The sequence below is a fragment of the Acartia tonsa genome, chromosome 4, assembly GCF_053477335.1.
Source record: "Acartia tonsa isolate MP-2025a chromosome 4, ASM5347733v1, whole genome shotgun sequence".
Classification (NCBI taxonomy): Eukaryota; Metazoa; Arthropoda; class Copepoda; order Calanoida; family Acartiidae; genus Acartia; species Acartia tonsa.
The window spans coordinates 33,255,639-33,274,506 of NC_137263.1; the positions used below are offsets into that span (position 1 = coordinate 33,255,639).

The following is an 18,868-nucleotide window of genomic DNA, read 5'->3' on the forward strand; positions in this document are numbered from 1 at the left end:
TCCTGACATAATATCTACGTATATTCTATATCTATTATTAAAATGTACTTATTTAGGCTTAGACGATGTAGTACAGTTAATCTAGACCCAACATGGGTTGCAGCTGCAAAAAAGCAAATGAAAGGAAAAGATCCAGCTTCCCTTACCTGGAACACACTGGAGGGTATCCCAATTAAACCACTCTACACCAAGGATGATGTGAAGAACCTAGAAGATGAGCTACCTGGAGCTTTTCCATACACCCGTGGCCCCTATCCTACTATGTACGCTCAAAGGCCGTGGACTATTAGACAGTATGCTGGATTTTCTACGGTGGAGGAGAGTAATAAGTTCTACAGGAAATTCAGATTATTTATGAAATAATAGTTCTTTCATTATATTTTATTACTTTTAATTTCTTTTCCTAACAATATGGCTAAAATGAAATATCTAATTATCAAATTAATCTGAATTTGCAGAGCAAATATCAAAGCTGGTCAGCAGGGTTTAAGTGTTGCTTTCGACCTGGCCACCCACCGTGGATATGACAGTGACGACCCAAGGGTCAAAGGTGACGTGGGCATGGCTGGAGTAGCTATTGACAGCGTCGAGGACATGAAGATTTTATTTGATGGTATTCCTTTGGATAAAATGTCTGTGTCTATGACCATGAATGGAGCTGTTATACCTGTAATGGCTATGTATGTGGTTGCTGCTGAGGAACAAGGCGTTAAACAGGAACAACTGACAGGTAAACCTTAAATTGTCAGTTGTCACTAGTTTTTCCTTTTTTTTTGAAGTGTGGCCCAGTTTTTTAGTTAATTTTTATTAATACTGATGTGTTTTTAGAGAGCAATATGATTTCCATATGTTTAAGGTGTGTTGTATTATGTTTTTACAGGACAGAAATCGTTTATTATCATTTCAAAAAGGCATCAGTTTTCATGAAAACTATTCTTATTCAGTTATGTTGTTTACATTTTTGTCTCTTTCTTTCTGTAGTTTCTTTTTCTTAGCGTTATATTATATAGTTTAAGATTCTATGTATAAATTCTTGACTTTATGCAAATATGATTTTTTGTCCTTTTTCTAAAGTGATTTAAAACTGAAGGTAGTCTTTTATTTGATATTTATTTAGGAACAATTCAGAACGACATTCTGAAAGAATTCATGGTTAGAAACACATACATCTATCCACCGGACGCGTCAATGAAAATTATTGGTGACATATTTTCTTATACTTCACAAAATATGAAGAAGTTCAACTCAATTTCTATTTCTGGTTATCATATTCAGGTTTGTTTTAGTTTTCATATTTATGTCATCATATAAAATAAACTTTTAGGAATTGTCATAAAGTTTCTGTGCTGAATTTTATCTGTTTTATTTGTGAAGGTTGGGCATGGGTAACTTTCAAAAACAGAAAAGCACCACCCAACCCCTCACCCCATCGTTAAAAAAGAAATAAAGATACCTAGTCGATTTTTACTTTCAAAAATATCATATTTACGATAATTCATTTTAGGAGGCCGGAGCCACTGCTACGCTTGAGATGGCCTTTACAATTGCGGATGGAATTGAATACTGCAGAACTGGTATCAATGCTGGCCTTGATATTGACAGCTTTGCTCCACGCCTCTCATTTTTCTGGGGAGTTGGTATGAATTTTTACATGGAAATTGCAAAATTCCGCGCAGCTAGACGCCTCTGGGCCCATTTAATAAAAGAAAAATTCGACCCCAAAAATCCCAAATCTTTGCTATTAAGAACGCACAGTCAAACTTCAGGATGGTCGCTAACAGAACAGGATCCTTACAATAATATTATGAGAACTTGTATTGAGGCTATGGCTGCCGTTTTTGGCGGTACTCAGTCACTTCACACAAATTCATTTGACGAGGCGCTTGCCCTGCCGTCAAAGTTTTCTTCCAGATTGGCCAGAAATACACAACTGATCTTACAAGAAGAGACAGGCATCACAAAGGTCATTGACCCCTGGGCGGGATCCTACATGATGGAGAATCTAACTGAGCAGGTGTACCAGGAGGCCAGGAAGATTGTGGAGGAGGTGGAGAACATGGGAGGTATGGCTGCAGCTGTAGCCAGTGGCTGGCCCAAGCTAAAGATTGAGGAATGTGCCGCTAAACGCCAGGCCAACATTGATTCTGCTAAGGAAGTCATTGTTGGTGTCAACAAATACAGACTTGAGAAAGAGGAACAAATTGATGTGCTCATGATTGACAACACAGAGGTCAGAGCTAAGCAGCTGGAGCGACTTGACAGTGTAAAGGCATCACGTGACACTGCTATGGCAGATCAGGCATTGAAAAACATTGAAGAATGTGCTCGCTCGGGCGAAGGCAATCTGATGGCGCTGGCTGTAGAGGCGGCCAGAGCTAGATGCACAGTTGGCGAGATTAGCACTGCAATGGAAAAGGTCTTTGGCCGCCATGTTGCCAGCGACAGGTTGGTGTCCGGCGCCTACAGAACTGAATACGGTGAGAGCGAGGAGATCACCGCAGTCACAGATGCAATTAAAGTGTTCCAGGACGGTGAAGGCCGTAGGCCCAGGATTTTGGTGGCAAAAATGGGACAGGATGGACATGATAGAGGAGCTAAGGTGATTGCCACTGGATTCTCTGATCTGGGATTCGATGTCGATGTTGGTCCTCTGTTTCAAACACCGGAGGAGGTAAATCTATTTTAATTCAAATAACATGGTTAAGTATATGAATAAGTATGTTATTTCAGGATTAGTTCGACCGTTTTAGGGCAAATTTGGTCGCATAAATAGGTTCTTTTCCCCAAATTGCCTAACCAGAACTTAACCTAAATTTGTTTTGAGTTGAGAGTGGGGGTTGGAGGTATTTTTTTCATATGCCTACCCCTAAGAGGGGGGGGGGGGCTAATACCTGCGGTGCCCTTTCCCTGTTGGGCTATAAATTACCCAAAACAACCTAACCTAAAGTATTAAACAAACAACCACCTTTCCTTCTATTTTCTATCTTTTTCAGACAAGGGAAAGGGTTCTGTGCTCGACAAAGCACATTGAGAGAAACCAAATCAAATGTAAATACTAATTTACAAACTAAATATATATATGTTTTAAGGTTGCACAGCAAGCTATTGACAGTGACGTACATGTTATTGGTGTTTCTTCTCTTGCTGCTGGACATAAGACTCTGGTAAGTCTTAATCTGAATTAAGTTATTATAGAAGTTAAACATTAAATTAAAAAGCTCATATAAAAAAAGGGTTGTTCTACGATATAGGTTTGAATATGTAAAGAAAGGATATATATAAATTGATATAATGTACATTCTACAATTATACTTATCGGTATTCTGTTCTCGCTGAAATTTAAAAATTGCACAATTTTTTAAGTTACTCGTATTATAATCTATTTTTATCATATTTTACCAAAAATATTCATAGGATTACTACTCGATCCTCAATAAGGATTCCTTATACTTAAACTCTTTAAAAAAAACTCTGAATATAATAAGTAATGACAATTTTATTTTGTTAGGTCCCTGAGCTAGTCAGGTGTTTGAAGGATCTTGGTCGTCCAGATATCATCATTATTTGTGGAGGAGTTATCCCACCACAGGTACAGTAATGCACCGCTTTCACACAAAGTATATTGTCAGGGGTGTATATTCTGCAAAATTGACCCTGCTGAGGGGAGGGGGGGTACAAAAATATGATGTTGGGGAGAAAAAAATGAATAAAAATTAAGAGAAATGAAATCATTTTTTCTTTTTTTTTCTCATCCATGGTGAAAAAAAAATAATCCCTAATGTGTGGAGGGGGGATAATATAAATAAAATAAAGAAAGGGGGGGGGGGCGAAAGTGACACTTTTTGAAACCAAAACCAAAAGTCAGCAAAGGAACTCAATTAAAAAAAGAGTTACAGGTCTGAGATTTTGCATGGCAGTTGCTTTATAGGGGTAAAATATGGAACTGTGAAGAAACAGCGGCGCAATCGCCGAAAACCGCCGTTTCCCGCCGAAATTTTTTTTGCCTTTTCACGGCGGTTTTTGGCGGTTGCGACGCCGTTTCTTCACAGTTCCATATTGTACCCCTATAAAGCAACTGCCATGCAAAATGTCAGACCTGTAACTCTTTTTTTAGTTGAGTTCCTTTGACTTTTAGGTTTGGTTTCAAAAAGTGTCACTTTCGCCCCCCCCCCCTCTTTGATTTTTTTTTCAATTTTACCCCTTTCTTGATTGAAAAAAAACCACCAGGAGGGAAAAAAAAAATTTGCAGCAGGGGGGAAAAAATGAATCTTGGACAGAATAAACACCCCTGTATATTGTTGAGCACTAATAACTCCGTTCACCCCACCCCGGCCTCCTTTCTTATTTTTTTAAAGAAATTTAATTGAAGAGAGGGGTCGTAGTTTTTCATTTTTGTTTACTTTGAGTTATATTGGGTACTAGGTAGCCCCTTAGGGGTTAGGCATAGAGAAAGATAACTATGTCTTCCCCTAATTTTCAATTGATTTTAAAATTAAGGGGGGTTATCAGTGCTCAACAGGCACTTGGTGAGAAAGCACCAGTAATACAATTTAAAACTGGTATTGTTTCATGAAGACACGGGGGCAGTGTTTTTTTTTTCTTCCCCTCGGATAAGTTCATCATTTTTGGACCAAAAGTCAAAACCCATCTTCTGAACGGAAACCCATCAAGAATCGTTTCCGTTAAAGCCACAAATATTTTGATCTCTGGTTAATATTGTAAAGCCTTGCTTGTAAATATTAAAAAATATATGTATTCTTTTCTATAGGATTACGATTTTCTGTTCAAAGCTGGAGCCTCGGCCATCTTTGGTCCAGGTACAAAGCTACCTGTGGCCGCTCTGGAAGTTGTTAACCTCATCTCAGCAGCCATTTCCGGAGATAATAACAGAAATAAGGCATCTGCATAAATGAGAAACATTGTTATATTTAGAATTTATTTTTAGTAGTTTCTGTATTACATATCAACTTGATTTCTGTTAGTATATTTAAGTTTTAGTATTTCATAGATCATGTCTAATTAAATGATCTTTTAATTTTGTTTGTGGTATACTATAATCAAAATTCATAATTGAGATAAAACTAATATTGTATTTAAACGTGCCTCTGTAGTTAATAATCATTCATATTTAAAGTCTTTAAAAAAATATTAAATAACATAAAAATCTCAAAAATAAAAATACATACTGTTGTAAGATATGTTTAAAAATGGTGCTATTTGTGATATTATTATAATGTGATAGATATATATATATATATTTACGTAGAAAAAATACATAATAACAAAAAAATACATTTATTGATTAAAAATAAATTTCAGATGAAATCATAAATATTCACAATGTTACGGGCGTGTCTGCGTGGATATTCCACTAGTGAAAAATTAATTTCTTCCAGTTTAAAAACCAAGACAAATTTTAGTTTATGTTCAAATAAATTTTTGGTCCCTCGCGTGAGTGGACGGACTTTATATACATCAAATGTGCTAGTGTCAAAAGAAAATTCATCCAATAAAAATATACACAATCCAGGAATGTTAATGTATTAATGGATATAGAAATACGTGAGTATTATGACGGGAAAAATTGTCGCCCATTTAGGATGCCAAATGGACATTATTTATTGGTCAGTTAGTTAATCCAGGATGAGTGGATAGGGGGGAGGGGGATCCTTAGTTTAGCCAGCTACAAGTTCAATGTTCTCAAGAATACATGATAATCTGGTGTAAGATCCAAGTAATAATAAATCCATGAATGTATTTCACCTTTTTCATCCATTATTTCGTTTTATTAGATTGTATCTCATAGGAAAAGATTTCTAATTAAATGGCTTTAAATAAGTAACCTTGCAAAATATGACTTTGTTATTGGTAAGGACAAATCAATATTACCCCTGTAAAGACTAAAACTATTGGTTGATAAGTTTATAAACTAGTTTGGAACCAATTCAATGAAAGTAACTGAACGATTAAGATACATAGTTTTAAAACTTTAGGTACCAACCAGTTTGATTTTACAGTCCAGTGTCCCCTCTCTCCCTCATGTTATCATTATTTGATTTCTTAACAAAAAAAAACCACTTGTCTATTTAAAATACATAACTTCTAGAAGAAGGTGCTACAGAAATATCTAGTCTACCAAAGAAAAAATTAGCTGTCAGATTTGTAGAACTTTTTCCTAAGGGTGCCCATCCCTACCTACGAATCGCCAGAGTTGATAGACCTATAGGTAGGTTGTAGGTACCATATCAATCATGTTACAGAATTTTTATTTTAAAGAAATATTTAATGCATGGAAATTAGATCATGGTTTACCTAATTAAGGTTAAAGCATATTTCTGCTTTCATTCATATGAGGTAGGTAGGTTTCGACTTTATTTAAAAAAAAAAAATTTGTGAACAATTTCTTAACTAAGACTTGTGATGTTAAAAAATAAAAGCATTTGGAAACTGCAAAAACTCTTATTGGATGGACTTAATTTTCTGTATTTAAAAAAATAAAACTTTTTAGGTACTTGGTTATTATTTTGGCCATGTGGGTGGAGCCTGTGCCTAGCTACTCAGGGCGGTCAACTACCTGACCCAAAGCTGTTATTAACCTTTGCTTTGGGGGCCTTGGTAATGCGAGGCGCAGGCTGTACCATCAACGACATGTGGGATAGGAAGATTGATTCCCTTGTTCAAAGAACCAGAGACAGACCGCTAGCTTCCGGACAGGTTAGTTGTTAAAGCTATGATGTTTTTACATAACTTTGTTTTATATTTGAAAAAGTATTTTTGTCTATAATAATATTAATGTTACGTCTTACTCAAGTCTCGTCTAATCTTATAATCTAATTTTCGATCGTTCTTGTTAGTACATCATAAATTAAGGGACATAAGCTGTGTTATTGTCAATGGGTAGAATATTATTCTTATATAGAATAACGGATAATTTAAAAGAGCAATACAAATATACTGACTTATATAATTCTTATTTAGATAACAATGTTTGATGCATTGTCTTTCCTATGCGGTCAACTGGGTGTCGGTCTGTTGATCCTGCTGGAGTTGAACTGGTACAGCGTGTTCTTAGGTGCCTCCAGCATGGCCCTGGTCACTCTGTATCCACTCATGAAAAGACTCACGCACTATCCACAACTTGTTCTTGGACTTGTTTTTAATTGGGGGTAATGTAGTTTCTTCATTAATTTTGATCCTTGCTAAAGATTGATCAAATTAGAGGAATTTTATCTTTAACCAAGTATCATTAAAAGTAACTCTTCAATTCGTGCACATCATGCTTGTATAAAAACAAAAATTTACGAAAAAATAAATTTGATTAAAAATGAAAGATTTCCGTTTATACAATATAGTTTTAACTAACCCGACCTTAATTAAGTAAAATACAAACACACGAATATTTACCCTTTCCCCTTTTTGTTAATTTACAGGTTCCTCGCTCGATTAGGCTGTTTGAGGGAAACCGCAGATTATCCCCATGTAAAGGAAAGACAATAAAGCATAATATATACCTCATATTCAGAGCGCTAATGGGTTGGTCTGCCACAACAGGATCCTGTGACTGGAGTGTTTGTTTACCCCTGTACCTGTCTGGTATTTGCTGGACAATGATCTATGATACTATTTACGCTCATCAGGTTAATATGAAACCCTCAATAAATAATACTTACTATTATTATTATACAATGATCCATGGGGGGGGGGGGGGGGAGTTCTGACACATTTGCGTAAACCTGGTATAAAGGATTTATCTTTGGACTGAGAGGATAGGTTATAAAAGATAAAATCATTCTTATATGATGAATTTTCCCAAGTTTTAAGATTTTTTGGATGGGCCTCCAGGTTTAGGAGCTCCAGGCCTCCAGGTGGTCTCTGTTCCGGTAAAAATGAAAAAAAAATTTTTTTTTGTAGAGTTAGAGGTCAGCTTATGAAACAAAGTATGCATGTTTTTTCTTCACATATGTGAATAACATTAAAAAAGATGCATATTTTGTTTTATAAGATGACCTCTAACTCTAAAAAAAAAAAAAAATTTCCTTTTTACCTGTACAGAGACCACCTAGAGGCCTGGAGCTCCTGAACCTGGAGGCCCCCCTGAAAACAGTTGATCCAATTATATTTTATACTTGGCTTAATTTTAAATAAATTTAAGGAATTTTATTTTCCTTTTTTTTATCAATCGCAAAACAATGCAATAGATTCACGCAACTTACCCTTGGTTGTGTAAGTAGGGGGATAATTGATTTGTTGGGATACTTGATGATAGTCACGTTCAAATTATCAGTACAATCCTTATCCCAAGCTTCTCTGCGGACAGCGGAATTCATTTTGGTGACTTATTTGGGACACCTGCTTAGGGGGGGGGGGGGGTAAACAAAATATGTTGCTTGGGGGAAAAAATGCAAAAATTTAGAGAAATTATAACATTTTTTTCTATTTTTCTTCCCTCCTTGGGGAAAAAATCAGGGGTGTATATTCTGCACAAGATTTTTTTTTCCTTGCTGCAAATGCTGCAAATTTTTTGTATATTTTTCCCTCCTGGTTTTTTTCAAGCAAGGAAGGGGTAAAATTTAAAAAAAATTAAAAACTATTTTATTTATATGTATTATCCCCCCTCCCACACATTATTTTAGTTTTTTTCACCAAGGATGAGAGAAAAATTGAAAAAATGTTTTCATTTCTCTTAATTTGTAAAAAAAATTTCCCCCCAACAACATATTTTTTGTTTACCCTCCCCCCTCAGCAGGGTCAATTTTAAAAATATACACCCCTGGAAAAAAAAATAAAATAATGTGTGGGATGGGGGATAATATAAATAAAATAATGAGTTATGAAATTTTTTTCCTTTTTTCCCCATGCCTTGCTTGAAAAAAACAGGAGGGGAAAAAAAATTTGCAGTACGGGAAAAAAATGAATCTCGTGCAGAATATACCCCTGGGTGAGGTATAACGTGTAGCTCCCATTTGACATCGGGTAAAGTCATAATGTCTTAACGTTGAGCTTTAGCAGACCCTGGTCGCTATTTAAAAGTGTCTCGTCCTACTCCATGAGTGACTACTTAGGCCCATACAATAAGAAAGTGAAACAATGCTACACACATAATATTTGACACTAATGAAACTGTTATTTATGTTTAGGATAAGTACGATGACATAATAGTTGGAGTTCACAGTACAGCCATCAAATTTGGGGACAAGACACCAACTTGCTTGAGTTGTTTTGCCACAACAATGGGAGCTAACTTGGCATACGTTGGATATATTTCTGGACAGGGGTGTATATTTAAATATAAAAATATGACAATGCAATGCAAATGACTCAGTCGTTGCTTTTAGGGTTAAAAAATTTTAAAAGCAATTTTTAATGGGTTCAGAAATCAGAAGCAGGGATCTAAAGGGATAAGACAATGGCCGAAACATTGTTGTACAATGTACATCCCCAAAATTATCCCTTCTGTAGTTTAGAATTATCGGTTGAAACTCAACTAAATGAAAGCTAATTGAAAGGAGGGGGCGAAAGTGACACTTTTTGAAATCAAAACTAAAAGTCAAAGGAACTTAACTAAAAAAAGAGTTACAGGTCTGACATTTTGCATGGCAGTTGCTTTATAGGGGTACAATATGGAACTGTGAAGAAACGGCGTCGCAACCGCCGAAAACCGCCGAGAAAAGGCAAAAAAAATATCGGCGGGAAACGGCGGTTTTCGGCGGTTGCGCCGCCGTTTCTTCACAGTTCCATATTTTACCCCTATAAAGCAACTGCCATGCAAAATCTCAGACCTGTAACTCTTTTTTTTAGTTGAGTTCCTTTGTTGACTTTAAGTTTTGGTTTCAAAAAGTGTAACTTTCGCCCCCCCCCCCCTTAATTAAAGTCCCCAAAGTTGGTTGGAAGAAATGACAATCATTTGATGCATTAAAATCAATGAACGTTTATCCTTCATCATTTTTTTTTTAATTGCTCTATTCATCATTACTGTTGATATTTTTATGAAAAATATATTAATATACACCTTGTAACTAGACCTGGCCGTACTACGCCTCGCTGATGGCCGTCATGGGCCACATCTCCCACCAGATCTACACACTCGACATCAATGACAGGGAGGACTGCGCCAAGAAGTTTGTTAGTAATCGGTGGGTGGGACTCATCCTGTTCCTTGGATGCATGGCGGGATCTTTAAATAAAGACTGACAAAAATATGTTATTATATTAAAAAATACTCTTTTATAACATTATGATAATAGGACCATCCTTTAAAAAAGTTAGATTTAATCATAATCAATATTATTCGCATAATCAAATCATACAAGAAAATTACAAGAAGAGTACGTCATTTCGAACTGACTGTCTTAAGTTACCCATATGAGCAAATGAGATAACTGTAAATTAAGTCTTTTGGCAGTAGGTAAGTTATTATTATGCGAATTTATTAAATAACAATTGAACCGTTAAAAATAGTAACATGCCTATCTATTTGTTATTTTTGGCAACAATGTCTCCTCTCATTACAGTTTTCTAATATATTTTAGCAAAAAAAGATTTTAACCAGATTAACAAATATTAGACAATTTGATTACATTAGAAGTCAATTAAGATAGATTTTAAATTTAATTCGGAAAGATAAGATGTTAAATACTCTTCTATAATAATTTTATAAATATCTTTGATTTTGCTCAATTATTTTTAATATTCTTAATAATAAAATAGTTACTTAGATATGGATTTTTTTAATTTAATAAGTTACAATTTTGTATAATGGTTCAATCTGTGCAAGGTATTATTATAAGGACGTCCAAACTTTTGATTTGGGTGTCAAAACTCAATAGTTGGGCTAATCAAGGTTTGGGGTGGGAGGAAAAAATGGAGTGCGTAGTGCATCGACTTTTTAATCATCCAAAAGTATTACATTATGGGAAACGCCTTTTTTAGTTGCATGGAATATGAACCCAAATTAAGCTGTATGAACTATCAAAAAAGGTCATATTGTCATAAAAATGTACAACCCAATTATAATATGAAATTTAAGTATGTTGTTGTGTGCCTTAAAAGCCAGGGCTCGGCAGCATCGCCTGAGCCGCGCATAAGCCTTACACGCGGCTGAGGCACGGTTGCCTAGCCCTGCTTAAAATAAAAGTAAATATGCATTCAATGTCTTATCTTATTTGTTTTGTATTTCACGAGAACAAATGTTTCGTCGAATTATTATTTTAAAATTAAAAATACATAAAAAAAATATATGTGATAAACTAAATAAATTGTTTAAGCTTTGTTCTAGTATTTATTTTATCATAATTCATAAATAGTATTGTTATCTGTTACAATTGTACTGTAGTAATTTTAGTTGCATCAATCAGAAAACAGTTTTTATATATTAAATGTTCTTTCTAAGAAATATTGTTTATAAAATTTAGTCAATAAATTTCATAGCATTACAAAAACTTTATATGATTTATTTACTAGTTGCATAAATCACAAGAGAATATTTACAGATTATTAGAATGAGTTGTATAGACTACATGAGGAGTCAAATTTCTGGGCTGCTATATTGTCATAGTGATGATGTTAGTTGTACCAGAGGAAGGCTGTTGTACGGCTGCTGGATTTATCTAATTATCGTCTTTATTCAGGCCAGCAAAATTTAATTAATAAAATGCGTTTAATGACTTCAGTGCTAAATGGATTATTAGGGTCGGCATGTATGTCCCTAACGGATAGCTCTATCAATAATTTTGGCAAGTTTGAACTGTCCCATCCATTTTAAACTTGGCACAATGGTTCCTTTAACAGTTATGTCCAATTTAGATAGCGTAGCAACTCTAAAAACTTAACAGAAAGTACAGAGGTTAAAAGTATTTTGACAACAATTTTATGAATATTGCACCATTTTCTTGAGTGATTACATACTCACTTGTCGAATGTCTTACGTTAATTTTTGGTTTACACTGTGTCATACTAGAGACGTTAAAATGAGATATTCTATTGCTATATTAAGCGGGTAACGTCAATATAAAAAAACTTAACACCGAGATTTACTTGCTCTGCTTGTAAATTAATTTTGCTTTCAAATTTCAGTCAATTAGGTTCGCTGCTCCTTATGGCAAGTTCTTAAATCAGGCATTTTTCATTTTAATTGTTTTAATCAGCCAAAAAATGTTTTTGACTTTAAGCATTTGAATTTAATATCATAATTTGTCCTGTTCAAAAGTACTTTATGCCAACTTTTTTTCTTTATGAAAGGGTTACTTAAAACTACAATTTTTTTCGCGTAGCAAATAGAAAACTTGGGAATGATCAAAATTACGAATATCCTTTACTTAGAGAAATTTATTTATTCTTATTTCTATCCCATGGCTTCCTACTACTCATGTTAAATGAAAACTCTTTTCAAGAGTTCAAATAGTATTCCTGATTCCCTGCTGGGTTGGAGGATCCAGGCAAATCTGGCATGGATGTTGCAGGAAAACTTAAATAGACTTCTTAACATTTGATAGCAACCTTAATACTATTTCTTGAAAGTTTGGCGACTTGTTTCTATAATATTCAGCTTTTTTTCCCTAAGAAAATTCAGGGATGAAGGGTACATTGTTATGTAAACTAGAAGTATCCAAACTTTTAATTGTGGGTGTAGTGAATTATCGTTCAATGTATTTTTTTAAAATCCCTGTGTAAAAATAGAATCTTTGAAAACTTTAAAGGAAGGGTATTGTTTGTGCTATTAACTCGATCAACCTTTACCCCCTACCCCACGCATTGAATTCATTTCTGAATTTGTTTATAGACTTTGCCGTGGTCCCTAAACTAAAACAACACACAAGAAAAGAAGCACAACAAATAACTATTTAAAGATATATAAGTTGCTTGTCTAGTAATGTAAAAGAAATCTATTTCAATTTTAATTTAAGGAAATTCCAGCTGCCATTCTTGGTTTTATTGGAATATATGAAGCATTTCTATTAAATAATTATAGGTCTCTCCTGGTGCTAGCACCCTTCACCGTCCATTACTTTAATAGATCTATTATATTTCCACTTCGACTAAAAGCAGGTAGATATGAGATATTAAAATAAACATCTAATTGTAACTATAAAACAACAAAACTAGCTCTAGTAGCGAAGCCACTCTTGACAATATTTGTGTTTGTGTGTCTGTAAATTGTAATGAACTTTTACAACTAAACGTTGATTCTTTAAAAGAAATAGGTATAAAACAACGCATCTGTTTTCGGCCTATGACAATTTTTTATTTTTATTGTTTTTGTATTACTTTATAAGAGAAGTTAGATACATATGACTGTTTTATATAATGTGAGACAGTCATTCATTGTTTATGTCCAAATGGCCTGGGAGGGAGGAGACATTGGGCTGTTCATTACACTACTCCCCAAAGTGTTAAAATAACATTTTAAAATAACATTTTCTTATTCGTTGGCTTAATAACTTTGGATACTTTTATAGGAGTGGATACAAAACCGCGACAAACAAAACCGCGACATGGACAAAACCGCGACATAACAAAACCGCGACATTACAAAAAAATCTATAATAAAAAAATCTTAATGCTAGAAGGTCATGGCCTCAGAGCTCGGCCCCCTGGCATGCCTAGCCGCGGGCGCTCGGTCCCCTTGCCTATAACCTAACCTAACCTAATTTAATTTATCGGCCATTGTTTTATCCCTGTCAAATGGTATTTTAAAACATATTATGAATTTAGGGAAGCCTGTTCCATTTCTGACCGTGGTAATGGCTTTCCAGTTTTGCTTTGTAAATGGACTCTTACAGAATTTGTATCTGAACGAGACAGGGTATTTCCCCGCACTCCAATCTAACTTTTTAGGTTAGTTTTTGTAGCGAAGCTACTCTACTAGTCACACCACGGTCCTGTAGGCTAATGTAGATTCGTTTTCTAAAGCTTTATAATGTTCTAGTAACTTTGCTCTTAGCCTTTATGTGAGGGCTGGGTGGATAAGAAAAATAGACTAAAAACACGCCAAGATATTTTTTAAGCTTCCCTGAACATTACAATCAATATGGATTAATTTAGATTAATATTATTTAAATATAAGATGTATGCATTAGTTTTAAAATACTCTTTGTTTATATTTATTATGATATTTTAGAATTTACTGGTTTAATTATGTTTGTTGTTGGAATGTTTGTAAACATACAATCTGATTCTATTCTTACAAATCTCAGGTAATTTGTTTATTTCCTGTTCCAGTGATAACTTTCTATCTATATACTTATTCTTGGGTCCAATTTGAAGAGGATGACCGACAATAGCGGCACTTGAAGTAAAAGAATTTGGAAGAAAGATTTTTAATTAGGGACGATTTCTCTTGGTTGGTAGGGGGGTGCCATTAACTAAAAGCTCCACTATACATAAGAACCATATCGGTTCAGCGGTTAGTGAGATCTTTCGATTAAGACAGAATACATCCATTTCGCACATTCACGATAAAGTTTTAAAGGATGTCAAGATCCATGTAAGCAAAGCTCTAATTAAGAATACAATGATAGATAACTAACTATGGGCAATATCTACAGAGTAGCTACTCTTATTTTTCAAATCTTGTTTCAATGGATGCAATATTTTAAGGCGAATTTAAATTTTTGTTTAAGCAAAAATCAATTAAATCTGACTTTTCTCGGTGCCAAAATTGCATAAATATCGGTGGACTTAAAATTGACGGACTGTTTATTCTGTTATGCATATAGCTTTGCTATTTAAACTACCGAAAATCGTAAAATTAACAATATGTTAAGTTTCTTATGAAAAAGACAATTCTATCAACGATAAATATTGAAAACCGTATCTAGTGCAGTTCATGTGTAGAATGTTCCTTATGTCGATTAGTTACCTCCAATAATCGATTTACTTTAATGGCTGCTAACGGCGGAACGAATACCTAGATTAGGCTCACACAAAATTTTAACTGGTAAAAGAAGGCCTACAAATAATCTGGAATAGGCATTTCTCAATAATGCAGAGTTATCTCGAAGTGCACGTAAATGCGCGGAAAAGAATTATTTGCGCTTTTTTCCTTCATTGAAGATTTCCCTGTACATCATATGATGTTATCTATTCTAGATTATTTATAGGCCTTCTTATGTCGCTTAACACAGTGTGAGTGCATGGCATGTTCGTTCAGCTGTTTGGCCGTTAGCAGCCTTGAAAGATAACAGATTTTTGGAGAAAATCGATACCAGAAACATTTTACTATTAACTGCACTAGATCCGAAAAAACTTGCTTTTATGGTTGCAAAATTCGGAAATATTTGTAGGAAACCCGGAGAAGTAGGATATAAGATTCCATACGGAGGAATGTTTGCATACCTGTCTGCCCCTAACTATTCAGGCAAGTCAATATTCACACTGCGTTAAATAACAAATTTAATTGAAGAGAGATTAGGTAATAGCCGCATCCAATGAATATAAATGAAATTTTCAATTCTAGGTATCGTACTCTAGTTTTAGTGTAAGACAAAATTCTTTCCTGTTTTTCCCTTGTAATTCACCTATTAATTCCAGAAAATTTATCGTATAATTATTGATTCAGCCTTCAAGAAATTAACAAAGCATTTAATATAACATTTGAACTACATAGTTTAGGCAATTTTTGAACAAAAAAAACATAGAAATTAATTTTATGTAAAAAAATTTCATTAGGAGGAAAAATGTCATTGCAATATTTAATTCTAGAAATAAAAATACTTTTGATAACATTGACAGAAGATTATTAATTTATGTAGGTAAATTAAAAATAACATCTTTTCTAATGGTGTTAATACTACCTTCAACTTCTTTTATGTTCAGGCACAGAGTGTCTTCAGTTCATTCTCTCTAGAATAATTCAAGGAACAAAAAAACCTTTACTATGACATAGCAACATTGCTACTTAACTACATTTGTACGTAGCTTTGGCTTTAGGTTTTTTTTAACCTTTTCTTATAATAACAAATTCAGCTTATTATCCTCAAAATTTATCTCTCTTAATCATGCTTTCTTCCATTTTAATATTGTAGTTAAATTTAGGCGAGATCCTGGAGTGGTGGGGTTGGTTCCTCATAAATCCCACCCCAGCTTCCCTTTGGTTCGCTGCATTCTCCACAATATTCCTCGGGGCCAGAGCAACCAAAACTCATTCATTCTACACAACCAAGTTTGACAACTATCCCAGGAATAGAAAAGCATTGATCCCCTTCCTGCTGTGAGAAGACATAGGTTTACAAATGTCATTCTAATCAGGGAGGTAGGGGATAAGGCTATTAAAATTTATTTCAACAGTTTAATAATGATATTTCCATACAAATTTTCTAATACAAGATTCCGGTTCCTAATGTATTTACAAAGCCTCTAGCCCCTGCTGGCCATGCCTAGCTTAATCATATGATATCTTTGTTAAAATACATTATATAATGACATAGTATTTTATTTTTACAATTTTGAGAAAATGAAATTATCTGAGATTAATCTATCCCTGTATCTCTGTAGTTTGTTGCATTCTCTGACAGACAGAGATATGATTTCTGAAAACAAATACATAATAAAAATTTTAAGTTATCAATTTAATTAGGTGAAAAAATAAACTACCTCCCATGGAAACAAATAAGCTTACCTACCTAAAGAAAAATACTTCGTTTAAATCATTTTTTAAAAAAAATATAGAAAGTTAATTTTAAAAAGACAAGACAAGCCCATTTATTTCTATTATTTTTTTATCTACTAAAGAATTTTACATATAAGAATCTTGCTAGTTTTATATAAGAATAAATCCTGTGTCACCAAATAGATGCATTTTTTGGTTGGCATTTACTTCCCCATATATTTCACATAAACTGTAAACATATCACCAAAAACAGAATATTATTATAACAGCTCAAACTGTATCTTCCCCCTTTCTTTAAAATATTTGCCATTCAGGGTTTCGGATCCGGATCCGCAAGGATCCGCATATTTTTGAGTCCAAGGATCCGGATCCGCAAAAAAATGCGGATCCGGATCCTTAGACTCCAAAAAATGCGGAAAAAATGGAAAAATCTACCTAAATTTATATAAAATCTCAGACATTCTCTTGATGAGAGCCAATCTTTAAGGTTTAGGTTCAGACTTGAAAATTAAAAGTATTTTTGACTTCGAATTAAAGAATAAAATTTTTTTGAAAAATTTGGTGATTTTATTTTTATTGTCAAAGATCCGGATCCGCACTGACCAAATTTTGAGGATCCGGATCCGGATCCGCATAAAATCAATGCGGATCCGAAACCCTGTTGCCATTATACTTTTTTGCGAACTAGCGGCTTCGCCCCTAGCATCTAGGGGCTTCGCCCTATATAGTTTTGGGAAGTCAACCCTCCTCAATAGAAATATTCAAAAAATTATTCTTTGTTTAATTACTCTGTGGTAAAATTAAACCCAGGTTGTGCGTTTTATGCACAAAAATTTTAATTTGTACAAATTAAACCCAGGTTGTTTGCCGTATACCAAAAAATTTTAATTCGTAAAAATTAGACCTAGGTTGTTCGCATACACAAAAATTAAAATTAAAAAAATATATTTTGATTTTTTTTCGGGGGGGGGGATTCATGGGGGCTTCGCTCCATGTTGCAGTGGGGTTCCCCCACCCCAATTACTGTTTTTTGTTTAAAAAAGATTTTTTAAAAAAAATTTTGGAAGTGGGGATTTTTTTATTTTTGGGGGGGTTGGGGTGTCCCACCCCCCAAGGAAATAGCTTAAAACCACCAGAGGACCAGTAGGTATTTTCCCAGAAGGGTATGTCCTACCCAGGTTATTGTAGGCAGTGGGGTCTGTTCTGTTGGCCCAAAACTGGCAGACCCATTTTAGATTTAGTCTGAAGTTGTTGATACATGTTTACAACGGTTTAAAACAAACCTGAAAGAAAAATAAACCAATAAGTAAAAAACACAACAGTTTCTTTATTTTTAAAAGTTACAATAAATATGTTTAATTTCTTAAGGTTTGGGCTTTCTACTTTGAAATTCTTAGGCATTTATCACTTGAATATAAGAGTCATTTTGAATTGTCAACAAGTACTTTTTAAGAATTGAGCTTATTTAAATATAACTTACTTCGCAAGGTCTTTATCTCCACGTTCAACTTGTCCCAGATGTTACACCAGAGATCCTCAACCAGCCTCTTCAAACAAAGCCGGCGTTCAAGTTTTCTTCTCCACAGAGTGTTCTAAAAATTGGCTTTCATAAGATGACTAGCAGATAATAATTTAGTGGAAAATTATTTAAGGATTGGGCATATGTGAATTTCAAATCTTTCTTGGAGCAATTTTGTTTAGACTTATATGTTGTTATATTGAAGAACCGTACCTTTAATTGTAGCAGGAGCCGTTTCTAGCTACACCAGTTTGTCTTGAATACTGGGTCCAATCCTTAAAAAGGAAAGTATCATTAGCATGGAGGAGAAATATGCCTTGTACAAGTTTCTTTTCTTCATGATTATTAATTTTTCTTATTTGTTCCAACAACAAATTAGTTACCTAGTATTCTGTGGGTTAAAGCAGCTCCTCAATGGCTAGTTGAGGCCCACGAAGGTCCAAGTCCACAAGTCCAGCTTCCCGGCCGTCCCAGGTTGCAATATCAACAGAACTGTTTCCCGTCAATCCTTAAATTAGCTCACATGAGATTGGAAATTTGTTAACATCTGAATTTCAAATTTCTATTTATACCTATCCCCGTTTTCTTTTCATTATTTTATGGGCTGTCTTTCTCTCATCTAATTGTAGAATTTTAAATGTTTTTACCTTGCAATAAGCTCATAGTACTTGGAGTTTCATTTTAATAGGTTTGCTTGACTTCTGAAATTATAATATGCCTTTCATTTTCACTGTTAAAATTCA

General features: G+C 34.2%; 3 protein-coding genes across 5 annotated transcripts; all 3 read left to right on the forward strand.

The window, feature by feature from the left end:
- Positions 1-57: 57 nt before the first annotated feature.
- Positions 58-5,320, forward strand: LOC145316863 (methylmalonyl-CoA mutase, mitochondrial-like). The gene is made up of 7 exons (XM_080157632.1): positions 58-335; positions 456-730; positions 1,118-1,275; positions 1,505-2,671; positions 3,090-3,164; positions 3,509-3,589; positions 4,769-5,320. Exons 1-7 carry the CDS (start codon positions 118-120, stop codon positions 4,907-4,909), a joined length of 2,115 nt encoding a protein of 704 aa, XP_080013758.1. The 5' UTR covers positions 58-117; the 3' UTR covers positions 4,910-5,320.
- Coq2 (ubiquinone biosynthesis protein COQ2, mitochondrial) lies at positions 5,299-11,490 on the forward strand. Of its 3 annotated transcripts, none has more exons than XM_080157637.1 (9): positions 5,299-5,528; positions 6,105-6,226; positions 6,509-6,714; positions 6,979-7,166; positions 7,523-7,637; positions 9,138-9,270; positions 10,019-10,405; positions 10,708-10,774; positions 10,930-11,490. In XM_080157637.1, the coding sequence occupies exons 1-7, from the start codon at positions 5,341-5,343 to the stop codon at positions 10,189-10,191; spliced, it is 1,125 nt and encodes a 374-aa protein (XP_080013763.1). In that variant the 5' UTR covers positions 5,299-5,340; the 3' UTR covers positions 10,192-10,405; positions 10,708-10,774; positions 10,930-11,490. The 3 variants fall into 3 exon arrangements, with proteins under 3 accessions (XP_080013763.1, XP_080013765.1, XP_080013764.1); XM_080157639.1 differs by having other exon boundaries at positions 6,108-6,226; XM_080157638.1 differs by lacking the exon at positions 10,708-10,774 and having other exon boundaries at positions 10,978-11,490.
- Positions 11,481-16,786, forward strand: LOC145316870 (3-oxo-5-alpha-steroid 4-dehydrogenase 1-like). Its single transcript, XM_080157642.1, has 8 exons — positions 11,481-11,627; positions 12,073-12,114; positions 12,390-12,456; positions 12,901-13,044; positions 13,711-13,833; positions 14,117-14,192; positions 15,282-15,355; positions 16,033-16,786. Exons 1-8 carry the CDS (start codon positions 11,499-11,501, stop codon positions 16,209-16,211), a joined length of 834 nt encoding a protein of 277 aa, XP_080013768.1. The 5' UTR covers positions 11,481-11,498; the 3' UTR covers positions 16,212-16,786.
- Positions 16,787-18,868: the final 2,082 nt, after the last annotated feature.

What these genes read in the sequence shown, in the direction of transcription:
- LOC145316863 (XM_080157632.1), top strand. Translation starts at nt 118, where the DNA reads ATGAAAGGAAAAGATCCAGCTTCCCTTACCTGGAACACACTGGAGGGT. An exon ending in TAAACAGGAACAACTGACAG is followed by an intron (nt 731 to 1,117) that starts GTAAACCTTAAA and finishes ATATTTATTTAG; the next exon opens with GAACAATTCAGAACGACATT. An exon ending in GAGGAGTTATCCCACCACAG is followed by an intron (nt 3,590 to 4,768) that starts GTACAGTAATGC and finishes TCTTTTCTATAG; the next exon opens with GATTACGATTTTCTGTTCAA.
- Coq2 (XM_080157637.1), top strand. Translation starts at nt 5,341, where the DNA reads ATGTTACGGGCGTGTCTGCGTGGATATTCCACTAGTGAAAAATTAATT. An exon ending in AATAAAAATATACACAATCC is followed by an intron (nt 5,529 to 6,104) that starts AGGAATGTTAAT and finishes TACATAACTTCT; the next exon opens with AGAAGAAGGTGCTACAGAAA. An exon ending in CGTTGGATATATTTCTGGAC is followed by an intron (nt 9,271 to 10,018) that starts AGGGGTGTATAT and finishes CACCTTGTAACT; the next exon opens with AGACCTGGCCGTACTACGCC.
- LOC145316870 (XM_080157642.1), top strand. Translation starts at nt 11,499, where the DNA reads ATGAGTTGTATAGACTACATGAGGAGTCAAATTTCTGGGCTGCTATAT. An exon ending in TAATTATCGTCTTTATTCAG is followed by an intron (nt 11,628 to 12,072) that starts GCCAGCAAAATT and finishes TTCAAATTTCAG; the next exon opens with TCAATTAGGTTCGCTGCTCC. An exon ending in TCCACTTCGACTAAAAGCAG is followed by an intron (nt 13,045 to 13,710) that starts GTAGATATGAGA and finishes TTATGAATTTAG; the next exon opens with GGAAGCCTGTTCCATTTCTG.